This window comes from Saccopteryx leptura, chromosome 2, assembly GCF_036850995.1.
Source record: "Saccopteryx leptura isolate mSacLep1 chromosome 2, mSacLep1_pri_phased_curated, whole genome shotgun sequence".
Taxonomy (NCBI): domain Eukaryota; kingdom Metazoa; phylum Chordata; class Mammalia; order Chiroptera; family Emballonuridae; genus Saccopteryx; species Saccopteryx leptura.
The window spans coordinates 98,228,134-98,250,745 of NC_089504.1; the positions used below are offsets into that span (position 1 = coordinate 98,228,134).

At 43.2% G+C, this 22,612-nt stretch overlaps 1 protein-coding gene across 1 annotated transcript in view; it reads right to left on the bottom strand.

The window, feature by feature from the left end:
• Window positions 1-22,612, bottom strand: part of LOC136393065 (contactin-associated protein-like 3) — a 107,010-nt gene that overhangs the window by 42,983 nt on the left and 41,415 nt on the right. Inside the window, exons 8-11 of the mRNA XM_066365727.1 lie at window positions 19,862-20,123; window positions 16,851-16,997; window positions 7,911-8,082; window positions 3,511-3,617 (exon numbers count right to left, since the gene is read on the bottom strand). Coding sequence (XP_066221824.1) covers window positions 3,511-3,617; window positions 7,911-8,082; window positions 16,851-16,997; window positions 19,862-20,123 — 688 coding nt within the window. The remainder of the gene's footprint in view (window positions 1-3,510; window positions 3,618-7,910; window positions 8,083-16,850; window positions 16,998-19,861; window positions 20,124-22,612) is intronic.

The window sequence follows — 22,612 nt, forward strand, 5'->3', positions numbered from 1 at the left end:
TGTCTCCCTACTTCAGTCAGGAGATGGGAGGATGCTGGAGCACAGGTAAACGATTTTAAGAGGCATCGTTGTGGGGGTGTGGGAATCTGAATCCTGCACGCTCTGGAAACGCAGGACTCTTCCCCTGTCCATGGAAACTGGACTTACTCTAGTCGAGCTCTGCCTCACAGTGTCTGAGCGTCTGACGTGCACTGGCTTAACCCTGCTACATGATGTGTTTTCATTGAATAATCATGTTTTTAAAAAGTACTCAGTAATTACATCCTTTGCTTACTTAAAACAACTGACATGTAAAGTACATTTTGTAGACATGTTAAATTTTACAAATCAGCAACTACTCTTGATGCAATATTTGAAGTTTGTTTTTAATATTCCTGAAAGGCTTTACAAATGATTTTTAAGAAAACTGAAATTCAAAGAAAGATATCTCTATCTACCTATATATAGATATGAAATGTCTCTGTAATTTTTATTTACCTAATCCTGAATTGGACTTTTACATGTACAATAAATGTTTGCCATGTACAAGACTAGTGATTGACATGTGCAGATGCTGAACTTCATGACCATTAAGACTAAGTTAGAATGAGTTGTCAGCTGAGTAACCTCTCTGGTGGGGATCATTTGCTGCCTTGGCAGGAAAATTCCTCTGAAAGCCTGCAAACCAGTAAGGTAGGCTCTGGGAAGTATGTGTAGGACTGACTCTGGCAGCGTGTTTGGGTGGCTCTTTAAGCCAGCCCTGAGGATGAGTCTGGCCCCCACACAGACAGGCTCAGGTAGTGGTTGGACCAGCTCCACAAAGCCCAGGAGGGGCAGACAGGGAGACAATGCTTGGCATTCTACATCGACCAGATTATCAGCATTTTTAAACGTTTTCTACTATTTCAAATAGTTAAAAAACAGTCGGGGGGGGGGGCAGGAGTAGAGGGATAGTTATTATTTTTTTTTCTCACAGAATAAGATTAAGAAAATGTATGTGGAAGAATGTTACCCCAAAGAAAGCAGCATTTTATTGAACATGGCCAAATGTAAAATGTGTCCAGTTAGATTGCCTCAAAACAACAGCATCGCTGTTACATCTACCCTGATGGATACGTTGGAAATGTTCATAGTTTCCCACCATGTATGTATTTTGGGTCCTGCTTCAATAGTGGAAAGGAAGGTCATTGAGCTAAAGCCTGCCAGACTTACATGCCTCTGCTCTGAGGAAACAGAAACACTGGAAGGTAGGCTTCCCCCTCACTCCTCTAAGGGAGGGTTCAGTCTCTTCCAGCCCTGTTCCAGCCACCTATGACCTAACCTTGCCCAGAATGCTGGGGTTTGCCACTGAAGGCTGAAGGTGCCCAGGGCCGTCGGCCCCATCTACGACACTGTGGACGAGCCTAGGGTATTTCTTCCAAGAAGCAGGTAAACTGATCTCATTTGCACAAGGGCCACTTAACTATTTCTTGCCTGAATAGTCAGGTTTTTTATTCTTCCCTCGAAGATCTCTGTTGTGGGTGTTGATAGTCCTATTTTCTGCTGCTTTGTTTAATATATAGTGTTTCCTTTATCCCTCCTACCTCAATGCCCCACTCATATTTCAGGCTGAGACCTACTCCTAATTTAGAGCTCTCTTTCCCCCTTTTGCCAACTTCTATTATGAGTCTACCAGGATACAGCTTAGTGTATCCCAAGGTTCTCTTTACCATGCCACAGTCGCAGAGCTCCAGGGAAAAGCAACCGGTCTCATCTCTCCAGGCAGAGGAGAACAGAAGCTCCATCTCCACACATGTTGCAGATGGCTTATCCAGTCTACCTGAATCATTACCAGCTAGAAGCAGCGGTCATTGGGACTTGGACGTGAGCTGCAAAGTATAGAATTGTGACAACAATTCCAGTGCCATGGGGACTTTTCTTGGACTCTTGCTCCTTGTGACAGCTCCTAGCAGACTGAACTGGGGTTGGGTTGCGTTTTTCAGGGATTTGGCATGGTGTTGGGGCCAACTTGGACTTGGTGAACATGTTAAGGACACTACTCTTTTATGGATTCTTGCTGTATTGGCCAAGAGTTTGCTTAAAGGCTTTAATCACTGTAAAAAAAAATAGAAGACTGGATAAAGAAGATGTGGCACATATACACCATGGTATACTATTCAGCCATAAGAAATGATGACATCAGATCACTTACAACAAAATGGTGGGATCTTGATAACATTATACGGAGTGAAATAAGTAAATCAGAAAAAAACAAGAACTGCAGGATTCCATACATTGGTGGGACATAAAAATGAGACTAAGAGACATGGACAAGAGTGTGGTGGTTACAGGGGGCAGGGGAAGGGAAGGAGGGAGAGGTGGAGGGGTACAAAGAAAACTAGGTAGAAGGTGACAGAGGACAATCTGACTTTAGGTGATGAGTATGCAACAGAATTGAATGACATGATAACCTGGTCATATTTTCTTTGAATATATGTACCCTGATTTATGGATGTTACCCCATTAAAATAAAAAGTTATTTATTAAAAAAAAAAAAAGAGTGCAACATATCCTCTCAGTAGGAGGAGGACTGAACGTGGAAGAGCTGTGTGTCTTCGCTTCATGCTCCTTCTCTAAAGACCTAAAGGGAAGAGAGGTGCTATGAGAGCAAGGATTCAGAAATGTCACAGTAATCCTCAAATAAGAAAAAAGCAAGCAAAAACTTAAGTAAAAGCCAATAATTAGATAGCCCTGACCATTTCAGGGGCCCCATAATAAGCTTCTAGTAGTTAATGAATTACAGGTCAGTGAAGCTTTGTCTGATATAAAGATGAGAGAATAATTCTTCAGAAAAGAAACTGGTGTCCAAGACAGAAGAGAGGTGATCGAGAGCCCTGGCTGGGAGCTGTGTGACCCCGGGCTTACCTTTCTCTCGTCTGTGAAATACAGGTAAGAACAACACTTACCTTCTAGGGCTGTTTTGAGGATTATAGCGGTTGAAATATGCAGAGAACTAGACTAGGGCAGGCACATGGCAAGTTCCCCATATGTTACCAGCATCACCACCACCATCATCAGAGATCAAGACGGCACAGGCCTGAATGTTTACCTGGCTTCTCGCCGACATGGAGAAACCCGACCGTGGTGGCTCCCACCCTGCAGTTCTCCTGAGACTCTCCTCTTTAATTTTATAAATATCCAGACTCAAAACCTCACCCACTGGCCTTCAGCAGGCGGAACTCAAAAACTAAAATTGGTTCCAACTCAAGAAACAGAACAAGATATAATATGCATTCTAGACTTTAAAAATTTTTTGCTTTATTCTTTCTATTTTTTTTGTCCTATTTGACATCTGCTTTAACATCATTTGGAAATACAATTGATTAAAAGTAAACCAGACAAAAAGTAGTCTCTAAAACACTGGTTTTCTTGGTGTCACTGTCTTGCCCACAGTTGTGCAAATGTAGACACACAAGTGCAAACTAATGCAAAGTTAGAGAGGCCTACACAGAAGTCAGAATGAAAGGAGAACACGTGAGGTGGGAGGCTTACAGGAGTGGCAAGTCGCACCCGCATACCCAGGGTGTGCGCAGTCGCAGGAGAAGGTGTCCCAAGACTGGGAACATTCACCCTCGTGCTCACAGTAGCTGGGCAGACACCTAAAAGAAGACAGACACAACTTATTTTCCATAGTTCGTAATGATAACTGTGTACCTTGATACAAATATGTTACCACGAATGATGGATAATGACAGTGACTTGAACAGAAGACTTGACAACATGAACTCAAATTTTTGAGTCTGTCATCAAAGTTTCCTAATGCAATAAATACCAACCACAGACTAAGAAATCCAGTAGATGCTACCACTGTCATGTATTTGTGACAGGTACATTTGCTACCTATCTCATTATATCAGAAAATGTGTTTGCTTTTTCACAAATAAGGCAAGATTAATTTCACACATGACCAGGATGTAAACTGCTTGCAGTGGCCACAAACAGCCTTGAACCTGAAATTAGACCCAGAGATCATGCAGGACTGAGGCCTTAAAAGGCTTCCCCCAATATATAATTTAATAAGGCTTCCCCCCGAATATATAATTTAATAAGGCTTCCCCGCCCAATATATAATTTAATAAATCACAAAACCACTCAGGTAAAACAAATAACCACTTACGTATCATAGAAATGGTGACAATTACTTACTTAAACTGACTGTGAGATTTTAATGTTTATAAGATTAAAAATTTAATCAAAAAATTAATTTATAAAAGTGTAAAGCCAGTAGCCAGGGCTACTATCACAGCCACCTGGCCCATGCAGGTTCGCATTGCATTCGGACAGTTGTTAAAGAAACAACGAAGCCAAAAACTGATGGGCCATCTTCTTTAATCCTAGCTTGCACCCTAGCTTGGGCAAGTAAAAGCACACACTGGGCTCCAAAACCCACTCATTCAGTGCTCACAAAGCTACTGACTTATCCAAGTTTCTTAGAATCAAAGTTTTGTACCTCACCAGCCTTATTCACCTCTGTTCCCCATCTCCTTCCTTCTCTCTGCACAAACTCTGCACAAACTGACTTCTCACTCAGCACTCCGCCCTCTTGGCTGCTTCTCCTTGCCTCCTCCACATGGCCTCTCTCTGCTCTCCTCTCTGCTCTCTCCTCTAATATAAATCTCAGGAACCAAGAGAGCAAGCTCCCGTTCTGCCCCCAATTTATAGTGTAGAAATCAAAACCTTTAATCCAATATACAAAATAGGGAAGTCTTTAATACAAAGTCACTTATCAGAAACATGATGGGATTGTACCGCCCCACATCAAAAAGGGTGGGAAAGGCTTAATCCCAAAACCAAGCTCCAGGCTACAAGGATTCTGCCTGCCCACAGCCCACCCCCAACACATTAATATCACCTGGGTGATGGCCTCCACGTGGGCAGCGCCATCTTTAACAAAGTGAGCATAATATATTTTATCTGCCCAACCAAAAGATTATAGATTTTTCCTGATTTTCAAAAATAAATGCTATCCTCAACAAAATGTTGACAAAATTGGATCCAACAATGTATAAAAATCATTATACTACACGACCCAATGGCATTCACTCCCGGAGCGTGAGGCTGTCTCCAGGACTGGACAGAAACTACTTGTCAGCTCAGGCAATCCGCACATGCACAGGCCACGGGGAAAATAGCATGTGGTCCTATCACTAGTTTCAGAAAAGTATCCGACAAAATCTAACACTTATTTACAATTAAAAAAAAAACTCAGCAAACTAGGACTAGAGAGGAACTTCCTCACCTTGATAAAAGACTGTACGAAAATCTACAGCTAACATTACATTGAATGGTGAGAAACTAGATGTTTTCCCTCAAGATCAGGGACAAAACAAGAACTTGCTCTTATCCCTCTTATTCAAACAATATGGGAAGTCTTAGCTAATGCAGGAAGTTAAGAAAGTGATATAAAAGTTATGTAAATTGGGAAGGAAGAAATAAAACTGTTTTTGTTTATAGATGACATGATTAACTTATGTGAAAATCTCAGGGAACCCACAAAATACCCTGGTAGTAACAGGTGACTATGGCAAGGCTGCAGGGCGCTGTCTTACACAGGAGCCGTGAACAGTTAAACTGAAAAACACAGCACTACATTAGCACCCCAAATACGAAATGTTTGGGTACAAAGCTAACAAAATAAGTACAAGATATTTAAGAGGAAAACTACAAAACCCTTATGAAAGGTATAAAAAACATTTATATTAAACAAAAAGAGCTCTGATGAAAGAAAATTTAAATGTGTTCTGTTCACGGATAAGGAGACTCAATATTGTTAAGATATTAGTTCTTCCCAACTTGATCTATAGATTCAACTCAATCCTAGTGAAAATCCCACAAATTACTCTGTGACTATGAACAAATTGATTTTAAAATGTATGTGGGCCTGGCCTGTGGTGACGCAGTGAATAAGGTGTGGACCTGGAATGCTGAGGTTACCAGTTCAAAACCCCAGGGCTTACCCAGTCAAGGCACATGGGAGAAGCCACAATGAGTTGATGCTTCCCTCTCCTCACCTCCCCCCTTGCATCTCTCTCTTTCTAAAATAAACAAACAAACAAAGTTTATATGGAAAGGGAAAATACCCAGAATAGCCAACAAAATATTGAAGAAAAACGTTGGAGGACTGATAGTACTCAATTTTGAGACTTCCTATAAAGCTACAGGGATCAAGACAGTGTGGGATGGGAAAAAGAACAAATATTGGCACAAGGTAGGTAGCTCAGAAACAGACAACTGACCTTTGAAAAAAGCAAAGGTAATTCACTGAAGAAAGAACAATCTTTTCCACAAATACTGCAGGAAAAATTGGAACATATGTGCATAAAATTATTATATAGACATAGACTTTATGCCTTTAACAGAAATTAACTCAAACTAGATGACAGACCTACCTTTAAAACACCTACATGTAAGACCTACATTTAAATGTTAAATTCTCAGAAGATATTGCAGGAGAGAATCTAAATGACTTAGGGTTTGGCAATGACTTTTAAGATACAACCCATGATAGAAAAAAATGGGTAATTTAGGCTTCATTAAAATGAAAAACTTCTTTGTGAATGACACTGTGAATGAGAATAAGAAGACAGGCCCCAAATCAGCAGAAAACTGACAAGACTATAAAACTGCATTAAGAACAGGAGAGATCCCCACAGATAACAGGACCTGTGCTTAGAAGATGACAGCATGCACAGGGAGAGCAGAGAGCCACTCGCTCCTCCTGTTTCATCCCAGTCTGCAGCCCAAGGCGGCTAACCTGCTGAAGAGGTAGAGCAAACATCAATAAGAGGAAAGTAAAAAAAAAAAAAAAAAAAAAGCTGAAAGGGAGCATCTGGCTATTTTATTATTATTTTTCTCTGCTAATACTGCAGAAATTACATTCCCAGGCACTGCAATTCCTTCATATGTAACCCAACAACTATTTTTTAGGTGAGAGGAGGGGTGATAATGGGGCCGACTCCTGCATGCTCCCCAACCAGGATTCACCACCTGGCAACTCAATCAGGGGCCGATGCTCAAATCAACCAAACTATCCTTTGTGCCTGAGGCTGATGCTCAGATCAACTGAGAAACTGACTGCTGGAGGGGAAGAGAGAAAAGGGGGAATAGAAGAAGAGAAGCAGATGGTCACTTCTGTGTGCCCTGACCAGGGATCGAACCTGTGTTGTCCACATGCCGGGCCAACACTCTATCCACTGAATCAACCAGCCAGGACTCAACGGTAGAATTTTAAAAAGTATTGATATTCCTTAGTATTTATATTCCCAATAATGATAGCAGCATTAGTGATATTCTGTAAGAATTATGTTGCTTGCTTGACCAGGCTGTGGTGCAGTGGATAGAGCATCAGACTGGGATGCAGAGGACCCAGGTTTGAGACCCTGAGGTCGCCAGCTTGAGCGCGGGCTCATCTGGTTTGAGCAAAAAGCTCACCAGCTTGGACCCAAGCTCGCTGGCTTGAGCAAGAGGTTACTCGGTCTGCTGAAGGCCCACGGTCAAGGCACATATGAGAAAGTAATCAATGAACAACTAAGGTGTTGCAAAGAAAAACTGATGATTGATGCTTCTCATCTCTCTCTGTTCCTGTCTGTCTGTCCCTATCTCTCTCTCTCTCTCTCTCTGTCTCTGTAAAAAAAAAAAAAAAAAAAAAGAATTAAGTTGCTTGAAGGCATACTCATAAGAATTTGTTTCCTAGGAAAATATCATTTGAAAGGCACAATTGCTTAATATTAAAGTTTATTTTTTAAATGGAAATATAATTTTTCCAATCGAATGGATAGCAGGAACAGAGAAAGGGCAAGAAGAAAGTACACTTTGCCAGCTCTTCATTTGTTTAAATCTCCTTTCAAAAAATTTGAGAACAGGCATGCTAAAATGGCATAGGGTCACCTTACCTGTCTCTGAGGCTACAGGAGTCTATCTGGAGGTCACGGAAACTCCCCAGCAAGCCCTGCTGTACTGAGATGGGATCCACAGCCTTGCCCCCAATGGAGATGAGCCTCAGGCAGCCCTGAAATCCCCCCAGGGAACTTCCACACCCAGAGCCAGAGCTGTTGTTGGGACAGCCTGAATGAACATGGGAGACACACACAAAAGAAAATCAACAGCATGGCAAAAACATTGCACAGCGCTTCTGCAAGATGTCTGCTTCCCCTCTCTGCAAACACTTGGGGGTGAGACTTACTACACCTCTCGGGGAGGTACTACTACTCACGAATAGAGTGGAGGAGAGCGAACAAGAACAAAAGGTTGTTGACATTAATAAGGCATGAAATAACCACTATAGTTGGGAAAATTGAGAGAAAAGTGCACATTTAATTTAAGCAAAGCTTAATTTCTTATTTGGAAGCACACATAAGACGTCACTCCTTTTGGTATGATACTGAACTCGATGACCTAGAAGGCATGCAATAGTAGTCCAAAAAATTATAGGCATGATAAGACTTGCTGTCTATGAAATGTCTAAAAAAATTTTTTAATTGAAAGTTGACCCAGATTCCTTCTATTCATCTAAAATATTTGTTAAATATGTCCTCCATATGTGTGTAAGTGTGTGTGCATGTGTGTTTGTATGTTCTGGGGCTTCTGCTGCAACCGCATTGCAGCTCATTATCTCTCTGCTCATCCAGCTGTTCTCGCAGCCTTCTAGAACTTTCTCTCAAGAATAAAGCCCGCTGAGAGGCCTGTGGGCAAGTTCCCAGCAGGGGCAGCTTCCTAGGCAACCCAACTTGCAGCAACACAGGATAAAATCACAAACCATCGATTTAATTGAATACTTTGTTTTCAGATGCAAACACAAAATAAACATCATTTTAAAACAATTAATATTGCTTTCATTGCAAACAAATGTGGAAACATTTTATGCATCGTGTGAAATTTAATTATTTTATTTTTTCATTGCCTTAAAAATTATGTTTCATGGACATAATTTCAAGAACTATTGTCTTTTAACTCATTAGAGACAATTTTTTTTTGTTGTTTTTTTTTTGTATTTTTCTGAAGCTAGAAACAGGGAGAGACAGTCAGCTTGACTCCTGCATGCGGCCCACTGGATCCACCTGGCATGCCCACCAGGGGGCGACGCTCTGCCCACCAGGGGGCGATGCTCTGCCCCTCCGGGGCGTCGCTCTCTTGCGACCAGAGCCACTCTAGCGCTTGGGGCAGAGGCCAAGGAGCCATCCCCAGCGCCCGGGCCATCTTTGCTCCAATGGAGCCTTGGCTGCGGGAGGGGAAGAGAGAGACAGAGAAGAAGGAGAGGGGGAGGGGTGGAGAAGCAGATGGGCGCTTCTCCTGTGTGCCCTGGCTGGGAATCGAACCCGGGACTTCTGCACGCCAGGCCGATGCTCTACCACTGAGCCAACCGGCCAGGGCCGAGACAATGTTTTAATTACTCATCCTTTTGCTTTTTATTGTACAATCATTTAAATATTAAGGAACTCTTATGTTAGTGTGTATAGCCCAGGGTTTAAGGTTATTTGATCAGGTGTTTATTTTTAAAACCAAATTGAATAAATAATTTTATAAAGTAATGTTTACCCATTGTGCTTCTGTGTTTTTCATTCACCCCTCTCTCTCATTTTAGAGAGGCAGAGATTGAGACAGAGACAGGAGAGTCAGAAACTCCGATCTGTTCCTGCGTGTACCCTGACTGGGGACTGAACTGGCAACCTGTGCACTTCTAGACGATGCTCCAACCAAGCTATCCCGCCAGGACTTTAATTTTTTTTTTTTTAATTAACTAATTTTTAGAGAGAAGAAGGGAGAGAGAAGGGAGAAGGAAACATAGCATTCATTTGTTGTTCCACTCAGTCATTCACTGGCTGCTTTGCCCTGACCAGGGATTAAACCGGCAACCTTGTCTTTTTGGAAGGCAGCTACGCTCACCACTGTACCACCAACGCAACCTGGTCATTCTGGGACACGCTCTGAACTGCCTGAGCCAGCTGGCCAGGGCCCATTCACCTCTCCTTGGACTTCTGCTCTCCACGCCCCGGGACACTTGCAGAGCAGGAACAGCTGACACAGCCTCTTCTTCTCCCATGATGGATGCTAGTGTTTTGCTTAATAATTTCCATAAAATTCACATAGTGTATCTTTACTTTTCTTTCAGTGCCCGAGGTCTTAATGCTTTGTATTTCTCACAAATATAATTCAAACAAGCCAAGGTCTTCATCAGATTAAAACCATTGTTGGGCCCAACAAAACCTCATAAATTAACCCCAATGAGTCTTTGACATTTCAAATTTATTATTACATCATAAAGAACTATTTAAGGTGACAGATTTCCTTTATTATTTTCTTACTTTGTGTGAAATACATACATTTAATTTGTAAACGAATTTCTGAAGGGTTGGATCCATTTGGAGGAAACTTGATCATCTTTATAGGCAGCTTCTACTAACAGCACTTAGTAACTAAGGACATGAGAATAAGGAATGGGAAACATTGAGCCAATACATAGTTTTATGGAATCACTATTATTCCTTTTCTCCTTATCTTGCTTTTCTCCAGACCACAGCCTCAAACTCATCCAAAATACAAGGTGTACCTCACTATTTCTGTTAAGGTCAAAAGTAAACCAAATCCAGTACTCACAAGGGATCTTTCTGAAATTGAAACTTTAAATAAGAAATGGTCAAACCACTAAGTGCTTGACTTCTCCAGTTAGGAAAGGTCAAGAAGCAAGGAGTACCAGAGCCCTGGACCAGCGCAGACTAGGAGACGCTCGCTCATTCATTCATGGAGAAGATGGCCCAAAACCCTGATGGTAAAATGGCTAAGAGTCCCTTACCAATGACTTGATTTGGGATGCAGAGTTTAAGTGGATAGTGAATGCTTATTGCTAAGTTAATGAAACATATACATTAATATTTAAGGACTCTGCAGTTTAAGTACCTCTGAGGATTACATGGAAATTTTCACTTTGTTTCACTGTACCAAAATGGGTCATCTGGTGAGACTTTATTACAAAGAGATGATAGGTCCCTCCTCGCCTGCTGATGCTTTGTACAAGAGCACTTGGGGGATTCTGAACATGATTTAATATTCTCCCACCGTGCGGCACAAGTATGCTATCGTATAGTACAGGAGTCCATAAAAGGGAATTCATTAAGGGCTTAGCATCCCACTGCCCTTGATAGCAGGCACCAAAACTCTGCGTACAATACACTAGCTTGAATGTTGGAAGAGCAATTTACAAAAGAAGCCTGGACTGAGACAAGGCAGAAAGAAGAGGAGACACCTGAGTCAGAGTTCTGATGGGACACATAAAATGCTGCTGCTCTGCAGGTGGACTCTCTCACAGGAAGAAAGTCGTCGCACTCCGAGACTGCGCCCGAAGCAGAACACAGACCTCCGTGAGGCCAGAGAGTCCTCGTTTATGCCTGCTGTCCTGTCATAATTGCTGACACCATCTCCTTTATTCACTTACGTTCCTGGTTTGGATAATAAGTTATATGTTCACTTTAACTATGAGAACAAGATGGACTAGTCTGCTTTTATGGTCAAACAAAACTTATTGATTGTATAATAATAAGATAATTGGGGACTTACAATTGAACCTCTACCAGGAAAAACAGTGAAGGGAAATAGTGTCTCAGAACATGGGCTATTGATCTCCTTGAAGAATCAAGTATCATGAATTGACTTTTACCGAGAGGCCCCAGGAATACGTACTTCACTAGTCCCAATCTCGCTACAGAGCATGTAGTGGATAAAGTGATTCTCCTTGACATCTCACATGTCCTGGTACTGACAGACACTGACTAAACTGCAGAAGACATTGATACAGGATACTCTTGTGATTGGATAAAATAATCCTCATGTTGGAGATTTAGGGGCGGAGTTTCCATTCAGGCTACAGCTGATCTGCTTCATTTTACCCAGAATAGAGCTGGAAAGTTCAATGGACTCTGGAAACAGTGGGCCCCTGGGCAAGGGAGTCTTGACCTGTGCATACAACTTGTGCATATAATAAATCTACTGAGGTCCTAGACCTGTTTCTTTTGTTTTTTTTTTTCTTGAAAACAAATAATATCTATGTTTTTATTTTACATCAGTAAATCAAAGTGTTTTGGTTTTGCTTATTTGTTTTAGCCTGGTGAAGGCATTACTTGAGTTTTTAAAATAACATACATTCTTTTTCTAGGAGAAAGTTGCTTTTATGTTGGTATAAGATGTACAGTTGACTAAATTAGTTTGAGTCTGTGGCTGAAATTATTCTGTAGAAACCAAATGAGTATTTACAACTATGCAAATGGAAAGTCACGCTAAATTTATACCTCCATTTGGAATAAAGTGCTGAGATTACAAGCTCCCCCACTATTTTTGCCACTTGGCGCCAATACACAATTGCAACAACAATTACAACAGAAAAACTGGAAAGCTGTAAGGAAGAAAAAGTCATTAAACTCTTTCATGTGATACTTACATTTTATAACTCCACCCATCTTACGGACACTGTGCCTTATTGGAAACTATGTTAACAAGATGATTTTCCTGCATATCAATACAGTTTTATGAAAATTCATTAGAAAGACCTATTAGCCTCTTTGAACACACTGCCTCCAGAGCTGCAGGTGCTCTCACAGGTGCTAGCGGGGCCCAGGCTGGATCGCTGTGCACAGCCAGCGTGACTGCTGTGTGTTCCTGGGCATTCATTCCACTTAACCATTGGAACATGTCACAGAAACTACGGGGCACAACAGCTGTTTAACTAAATAGGTCATACTCATTAGGATAGTTTGTGCATACAGAAAATTTAGAAATCACTGGGAAAATGATTCTTAGCAGCTATACAAGAACATTTATGACATTTTTTTTTTTTTTTGTATTTTTCTGAAGCTGGAAACGGGAAGAGACAGTCAGACAGACTCCCGCATGCGCCCGACCTGGATCCACCCGGCACGCCCACCAGGGGCGACGCTCTGCCCACCAGGGGCGATGCTCTGCCCCTCCGGGGGGGGGGGTCGCTCTGCCGCAACCAGAGCCACTCTAGCGCCTGGGGCAGAGTCCAAGGAGCCATCCCCAGCGCCCGGGCCATCTTTGCTCCAGTGGAGCCTTGGCCGTGGGAGGGGAAGAGAGAGACAGAGAGGAAGGAGGGGGGGGGGGTGGAGAAGCAAATGGGAGCTTCTCCTATGTGCCCTGGCCGGGAGTTCAACCAGGGTCCTCCGCACGCCAGGTCGACGCTCTACTGCTGAGCCAACCGGCCAGGGCCATGACATTTTTTATAATAGCAAAAAGGAATTGACATAGCCTGACCAGGCGGTGGCGTAGAGGATAGAGCATCAGACTGGGATGCAGAAGACCTAGGTTCAAGACCTCAAGGTCACCATCTTGAGCGAGGGCTCATCTGGTTTGAGCAAAAGCTCACCAGCTTGAGCCCAAGATCGCTGGCTCAAGCAAGGGGTTACTCGGTCTGCTGAAGGCCGCAGTCAAGGCATGTATGAGAAGGCAATTAATGAACAATTAAGGTGTTGCAATGTGCAACGAAAAACTAATGATTGGCCCTGGCCGGTTGGCTCAGTGGTAGAGTGTTGGCCTGGTGTGCGGAAGTCCCGGGTTCGATTCCTGGCCAGGGCACACAGGAGAGGCACCCATCTGCTTCTCCAACCCTCCCCCTCTCCTTCCTCTCTGTCTCTCTCTTCCCCTCCTGCCGCTGAGGCTCCATTGGAGCAAAGGATGGCCCGGGTGCTGGGGATGGCTCCATAGCCTCTGCCCCAAGCGCTAGAGTGGATCTGGTCACAACAGAGTGACACCCCAGATGGGCAGAGTATCAGCACCTGGTGGGCGTGCCGGGTGGATCCTGGTCGGGCGCATGCGGGAGTCTGTCTGACTGCATCCCCGTTTCCAGCTTCAGAAAAATCCAAAAAAAAAAAGGAAAAACTAATGATTGATGCTTCTCATCTCTCCGTTCCTGTCTGTCCCTGTCTATCTCTCTCTCTGTTTCTTTAAAAAAAAAAAAAAAAAAAAAAAAAAAGGAATTGACATAATCAAAATATTTATCTCACCAGCAAAACAGGATGGTGAAATAGATAAGTAAAATGTGGTACAAGGTGCATCTAAAACCACACAGCAGTTAGAACTTATTAACATTAGCTGTTCACATGGACATGGCTGGGTCTCAAATACTAATGTAGAACAGACAAAAGCAAGTCATAAAGAATACATCAAGCCCTGGCCGGTTGGCTCAGCGGTGGAGTGTCGGCCTGGCGTGCGGGGGACCTGGATTCGATTCCCGGCCAGGGCACATAGGAGAGGCGCCCATTTGCTTCTCCACCCCCCCCCCCCCCCCCCCCCCCCGCTCCTTCCTCTCTGTCTCTCTCTTCCCCTCCCGCAGCCAGGGCTCCATTGAAGCAAAGATGGCCCGGGCGCTGGGGATGGCTCCTTGGCCTCTGCCCCAGGCGCTAGAGTGGCTCTGGTCGCGGCAGAGTGATGCCCCGGAGGGGCAGAGCATCACCCCCTGGTGGGCAGAGCATCGCCCCTGGTGGGCATGCCGGGTGGATCCCAGTCAGGTGCATGCGGGAGTCTGTCTGACTGTCTCTCCCCGTTTCCAGCTTCAGAAAAACAAACAAACAAACAAAAAAAAACAAAACAAAGATTACCAAAAAGAAAAAGAAAAAAAAGCAAGAAAAAGCAGAGCAATGCTTCACGGAGGTCTAGAAGAGGAACAAGGGAAAGTTCCTAGGTCTTGTCATGTTTAATTTCGTAGACAAGGGATGAGCCCGTGTATTCTTTTAATAAACATTAGTAGAATTTTTAAAAATGCATGCAATTTTACAGTAACAACTGATTCATACCACGTCAGCAGGGAAGTATTTATGGAAAGTACTTTCTCCCATGTTGCTATGCATCGCACACACTAAACATATAGAATATTCATATATGAGAGCTGATTCTGTGACTTGAGAACTATTTTTTACTCTTTAGTATAAATTTAAAAATAGTTGATTTTTTATCATTAAATAGTATAGCAAGGATTTTTTTTATTTATTTATTTATTTTTTTTTATTTTTTTTTAGAGAGAGGCAGGGAGAGAGAGAGACAGGAACTCTGAGCTGCTCCTGTACGTTCTCTGGCTGGGGAATTAAACCGCCAACTCTGAGCTCCTAAAACACGCTCCAATCAACCAAGCTATATGGCCAGGGCTTGTAAGGATTTTTCTTCCTATCCCTTATTGCTCTTGGATAAATTATTTAGTTTTGAAGGAATTTGTTCCTTTGCAGAGCTATAATATCCATCATAAGTGTAAAGGTTTAAAAGCCATGTGGTTCAGAAATGCACCATATTTAGGGAGCAAGAACTGCCAGCAATCCATGTAAGGCTGCTGACGGCTCTGCCTTTGACATTGATGGCTGCTTTTGGGGACCGGAAAGAGCAAATTTCCTGATTCACGGTTTGTATGCTTAGTGTGGATTCTTAGGGAGGACTTTACACTTTCTTGTTGAGCTGTTGAACTATCTTCTCCACCATGACTCCAAACTTAGTTTAACAAGAAACAGCTATAAAATGCAAAACAGGAATAATATCAAGGAGGGCTTGGGCCAGTATTAGAGATAAATCTGACAATCGCAGCTCTAAGTGGCCCACTGCCTCAAGGTTTCTCACTTGGAGGCCCCAGGAATGACTAATTACTCCCCAGGAGCTTCCCTACCGTGGCTGAGCAGATCCTAGACCACAGGTTGGGAACCTATGGCTCGCAAACCAGATGTGGCTCTTTTGATGGCTGCATCTGGCTCGCAGACAAATCTTTAATGAAAAAATAATAACGTTAAAAATATAAAACATTCTCATGTATTACAATCCATGTTTCCTACCGCTCATGTTCATGGTTGCAGGTGGCTAGAGCCAATCACAGCTGTCCTCCAAAACAACACCAAATTTTTACGGGATAATAATGCGTAACTTACACGGGTCGTTGTATGGCTCTCACGGAATTACGTTTTAAAATTTGTGGCGTTAATGGCTCTCTCAGCTAAAAAGGTTCCCGACCCCTGTCCTAGACAGACTCCATCAAAGGTCAGCTGAGCGAGTAAACACTCCATTTGCCACAGCCCAGGAGAGCTGGCCTGGTGCGGCCTTGGTAGAGCACATCAGAAGCACCTGGTAAGATATTAAGACCTGTTCAATCGATCTCTCCCTCTGTTGTACCTAAGACACCCTTCTGCACAGACAGCGGAAACAATGTTTCCTAAAGTGCGGCAGCCCACGGGGGACCGTGGGGAAAGGCAGACTCGGGTTCAGGAGGGCAGGGAGGCTGCCTCTGCATGTCTAGCCAGCTCCCAGCTGGTGCCCTCCTGCCGGCTCAGGGACCACACCCTGAGTAGCCAGGCTCCAGGCAGGAAGAAAGAGCCAACTGACAGAAGAACACCCACAGGAAGCAGTAAAACTGGCAGATAAAATCTGAAGAAAGGTTATAAGGGTGATTTGGCATTAGGACAATTCCCTACAGCAAAGTTTTACAGGTAAAAAGTAAGAAATAATGACCCTCAAGTTGCCCGGGCCCAAGGACCAGGGAGATCGGGGTGTCTGGGGACAGAGCCAGGCACCAGTGATTTCGAAGGTCTCCAGGTATCTGCGTTGTTTGGCCTAATTGAAAACAAGTCCCAAATTTAAAATCAATTTTATAGGCATATTTCAACAAGGTCACCTGGTAGACTTGCCCCTCAGGCCCTCATTTATCATCTGTGTCCACTCAACATTCCCACTGATTGTAACTAAAAGAGAGAAATAATTCTTGTTTTAACTTTCATTTAAGATTTCTATTTGCATTAGAAGTCAGGAGCTGAAAAGGTAAAGAGGGTTTGAGTACCCTCAGAACCGTTCCTTTCACTTACCCCCCAAATAATAAGTGTGGCCCAGACGGAGCCGCCTGCTCAGGGAGTGCGTTCTGGAGGCTGTCGCACCGTCCACCGTCACACTCAGCTGATTTTCTTTAGCAGACAAGGACACAGAGTGCCACTGCCCATCGTTCAGTCCTGCACCTGGAGGTAAACACATGGGATAGAAGAGATTTCCACAGACCCTATGGATGCCTCTAACCAGGCAAGTTCCTGAGAAGAGTGGATGCAGGTCACTGGACCACCTGCCAAAGGCGACCTCACCTGAAGCCCTTCCAGGCCATCTAGCTGGCTGGGGCAATGGCGGGCACGTGGGTGCCAGGACTGGTGTGGCCTCAGAGCCAGGGAGGGGCTTCAGATAAGGGTGGGCTTGGCTGGCGGTCCTAAGGAGGCAATGAGGCCATGTGTTCTGCTGGTCGTTTCTCTCTGGGAGGAAGCTGCTACCCACGGGACTCGGGAGAGGGGTTGGTGTACATATTGTGATTGTGGAGGGTCCTTGTGTCTGACCCATCAATCATGGGCGGGCCTGTCTGACTCTCACATTCTAACAAAAGTTGCTATATTCAGTTGAGAAGGTTATGGCCCGCCTACTCAGGCCCAGGGTTGCACTTCACTCTTTCATCACTCAATTAAGTCATAAAAGATCAGATAGAAAATAAAGAAAGAGGCCCTGGCCGGTTGGCTCAGCGGTAGAGCGTTGGCCTGGCGTGCGGGGCACCCGGGTTCGATTCCCGGCCAGGGCACATAGGAGAAGCGCCCATTTGCTTCTCCACCCCCACCTCCTTCCTCTCTGTCTCCTTCTTCCCCTCCCGCAGCCAAGGCTCCATTGGAGCAAAGATGGCCCGGGCACTGGGGATGGCCCCTTGGCCTCTGCCCCAGGCGCTACAGTGACTCTGGTCGCAGCAGAGCGATGCCCCGGAGGGGCAGAGCATCGCCCCCTGGTGGGCAGAACGTCGCCCCTGGTGGGTTTGCCGGGTGGATCCCAGTCGGGCGCATGTGGGAGTCTGTCAGACTGTGTCTCCCCGTTTCCAGCTTCAGAAAAATACAAAAAAAAAAAAAAAAAAAAAAAAAAAAAAAAAAAAAAAGAAAGAAAGAAAGAAAATAAAGAAAGAGAAGAGCAAAGGAAAACATCAGAATAAAAGGGGTAAAGAGGCAAGGAGAGCGGGGAGTGCAAACACGCTGTCTGGGCGAACGCAGACTGTGCCCTCCATGCCTGACCCCGAACAGGCCGGAAACAACAAAATACCTCCAATGACACGGCCTATTTTAGTCACGTATACCGGTAATTAATTAATGTTTTGGGATGTTGAGAAGTACAGGTATTTTCCAAAACTGTTTAAGTTATAAAAATAAAAAACTTTTCTTATTTTTGTGTATGATCATTGTCTCTAACAATCTTGGTAGACCTTTTAGAAGAAAAAAAAATGGCACCAGTCTTTAAACACAACAAATCAGTATCAATAAAACATGAAACTTCATCGAACAAAATGTAAAATTATAAAAGCATTACATTAAAGTGTGTGTGTGTGTGTGTGTGTGTGTGTGTGTATACATATCTACTCAAGCATTGTAATAAAAATGGAAAGATTGGTAGGAAATATTCTTAAATATTAACCTTAATTTTGGGATGGGGGAATTCTATTTTCATTTTATGTTATTTTTACTTTTTTTTGTATTTTCCAAATTTGGTATGGTATACTCCAGCTATTGTTATTGCTATATTATTGCTTTTAAAGCTAGTATTAGCCCCTCCTAAAGCAGTTATAAAGTGATGGAATTTGGGAACGGTCACGTGGTTGAGTGGTTGGCTGGCTACCACCTGTGCATGACTCTCGCATCTCCTACAGACTCACCTCCCTCCCTCCCTCTCTCTCTCTACACCTACCTGTATACCTGCTTCTCTATTGCATACTTATTTCATGGGAGAACTTGCATAAAGCACTCCAGAAAACCTTGTTGAATTTGTAATAGATGTCATTTGCCTATATAATAAAAGACTGTTTAGTAAAATTTGTTCTTCTAATTTAAAAATAAAATGCCTGCATTTATATTCATCTTCTAATTCTGTCCCTTATGATTCCCATCCTTTTTCTTTCTGATGAAAGGACAGCCTGTTTCCCAGGCATCTCACCATAACTCATATTACTGTCATTTTAAAGATGAGGACCGAAGCTTTGGGAGAACAAGAGAACTGCTCATCGAAGGCCATTGCCTGGCACAGTGCAGAGGCCGTGGACCGGGCCTGGGAGGTGAGTCCTCACACTCACCGCCCGCCTGCTGAAGTCAAACACCTTATTCTATAACAGAGAACGATGAGCGTGGCAGTAGAGGCAGTTGGGAGGAGGGAGGAACACACACCCACACTCTCTGCCCCTGTTCTGTGGCTCTCATGCCTTTCCACACCCCTCTCCTGCCCCAGCCCCAGAAGCACACATTCTAGATTATATACTGTGGGTGCCTGTCACTCTCTCCAGACGTAAGCTGAGATAACTATTAGGAAAAATTACTTAAAACCTGAAAATAGGCTAAAAGATGTCTTGTCAATGCCATTTAATAAGATTTACTCTGTCCTATACAATTTGGTATACATGGTTTGATGATTGATACAAGGTTTAAAATGAAAAGTAAATCCCATCTGCCTTATTTTTTATCTATTTTAAATGTATAAAAGATCCTTCCCAAAATGCTCCTAAAGCAAGCAGCAAGTATCCAGAGAAGTTTACCATTGGTTTGCTTCCAAAAAATAACACATTGGCTGTAAACACTTAAAACTTGGTGCAATAAATCATTCATGTTTTATTGGGGACCAGTATACAAAAAAAAATTGAGTAACTAATATGTGTGTCTGCTGGGAGAGGGTATATCTACCCATGTGTAACAACAACAAAAAAAGATACATCGTTTAGTTCATATTACATGTAAACTATAAACCTACATAAATCAAGATTTAGGTAATTTCTTGACTCTGGCAAACAAGGATGGAGTAGGTCAGGGAGAGGCTCTGTCACCTGCTGTGAGGTCCCTCGCTGGATGTCTGGGTTGGGAGAGGCTCAGCTGGAGCTTTCCGTCATGAAGAACAAGGAGGAGAGCTCCTGGCCGACGTTGGAACTGACTGGTCAGCAACAGCCCTGCTCTGTTCCATGTTCGGAACTGAAAAGTGACAGCTACTCTGTCCTCTCCAGGGGTCCCCAGCAGAGCCAAGTAACTCCTGGAGCTCAGAAAGGTCACGGGGACAGTTTGCGGGTACAAACACGAGAAAGACACGTTTCCCTGTGAACACAGTGAAAGAGGCTTCAAGAAAACGCAGGAGTGACGCTTCCATTCCACTAACAGCAGCTGTTACAGGCCTTACAGAGTTTCTCATCAACCTCCTAGCAAAGGAGGGCTTTAATAACTGGTGACCCCATCAAACTTAACTCCAGGTTTACCATGTAAGTCCCTCAAACCCTTGCAGTGTTAGACATTTTTATTCATTGTCAAGGCCAGACCCAAGCATCACCTGCTCCAAGAATTTTACAGCACTCACCTTAGTCATGTAAATGTGATTATAAGTGTATCAATCAGGTGGCAGATACATCTTACTCTAGGTGGGGGGTGTGCTTTTGCACATCAGAAGTAAAGGATGTGGCCAAGCTAGACACCCCAAGGCAGGCTGGCCATCTCCCCAAAGCAGTTACCCAGCCTAAGGTCTGACCTGCCTGGCAGGCATATATTTAGTTTTACATAATTGTTTTAAACGAATGCTTTTTACTCCTAGATTATCTTTATTGTCCCTGGAGCAAATGTATTTGTAATCACAGTGTTTCGATAAAAAGAACTTAAGGAAATTCCAATTACGCTTCTTACAAAAGTATTTCCTTGGGACTGGAAAATTTTCTTAAATTTCATGTGAAAAATCACTGCCCTTCCTCTCCAAAATATACTTTGCAAAGAAAAACAGTGAGACTGAACTTAACTTATCAGGTACCAACACATACTATAAAATCACTGTAATTAAGTCAGTGTGCTGTTTGTATAGGAATAGAAGTATCAGGGGAACAGAATAATTAACCACAAAGAGCTCTGCGACAAGTGCCGCTAGTAAGGAATGCCAGTTATGGTTCAACTCTGCAGGGAAAGGGTGGGTTAGTTATTAAACAGTGTAAGAAAAAATGGGAATCCACAAGGCAGAATATAAAAAAATTTATCCTTATCATATATTACATCAAAAATAAATTCCAGATAATTAAAAACTTTTTTTTTAATTTAAGAATAAATAAATAAGCAAAAAATTTTTTAAAGTTTTACAGGAAACCCATGAGACCACATATAGATTCTAGGGTTTGAGAAACATTCCAAAGCAAGACTGAACACTACAACTATAAAGAAATACATAGACATACTGACCCAACACAAATAAAAACATTTATATACTCAACTTATCATATAACATTGAATATAAAATTGATAAATCCGTAAAGAACATTTGGATACAAATGAAAAAGGGTTACCTATCAAATATGAAATTCTCTTCTAAATTGACAAAAGTTAAAAAAAATAATAAAAAAGAACAAAAGAATAACAATGAATGTATGGCCAGTAGTCGTGGCCATTTTGGTCATGCGCATGCCAGTTCCCATTGAATTTGGGCAGACGGTAAAGAAACAGTGGAGCCAAAAAATGGTGGGCCATCCCTTTATTAAAGTCTCGCACCAGCCGAGGAGCAAACACAGGGAAAACACTTCCCTTTCACTCAGGGCTCCCAAAGCCACTGACACATTCTTTAGTTCCACAACCAGCAGAGTCTTCTCTGGTTTCTCCTAGAATCAGAGGCCCCCACCAGTCTCAGGGGAGCTCGCAAAAGCCCCTCAGCTCTGGTTCCCCATCTGCACACCTTCTCCTCTCTGCACAAAACTGGCTTCATCTTCAGCACTCTGTATTCTCTCTCTCTCCCTCTGCAAGCATGGCTTCTCTTTGCCTCTTCTCCTTCCCTCTCCTTTTCTCAAAACTCTCTGGGGTGAAAACCTCTCCTCCAGCAAACATTAGCAAAACAATGGACCTTCCCAAGCAGGAAGGTAATTTGCAATTTCACAGACCACATATACCTTGTGCTGCCCAGCCCCCAATACAAACTATAAGTGAGTTAACATAAAAATCATATTTTACAAAACTCATTGGCTGAACAATGAACAATTACCAGAAGAGCAAATTCACACGTACAGCAAATAAGTGAAAAGAGTATTTGATTCTGCAGGAGTCAGATAAACACGAAGGAGCAGGAAGGTGCTAGTTCCTGTCCACTGAGCTCAGAAGTGTGGGCAGCGTGGGGCTGACTGAGGTGTGATGGAGGGGCAACACATATTGTTGGTGGAGGAGTCTTGCTTTACAGCTTCCGGAAAGTCAATCCAACAGCATTTATTGAAATTTAAAATGGTATGTAACTGTCAACCAATAAATTCTACTCCTGGAACTTTGGTCAACAAAATAAGAGCCCCAGCATCTGAGAACACATTGCAGTTGTCTCCTGGAGTGGCCAAAGAAACAGAGCAAATGCCTCGAGTAGAAAATGACTACAGAAATAACACAGCACTTCCTTAACAGAAAGTGACACAGCCGTTCTGACATAGAGTGATGCCTCAGCACTGGAAGGCGTTTCCACCAGGTATTGCTGAGTCAGAAATCAGCATGGAGAATACAATGATCCCATTTTTGTAAATGATGTCCAATGTGGAGAAATACAGATTTATAAGTATGTGTGTCAGTATGCGGCCCACTGGCGT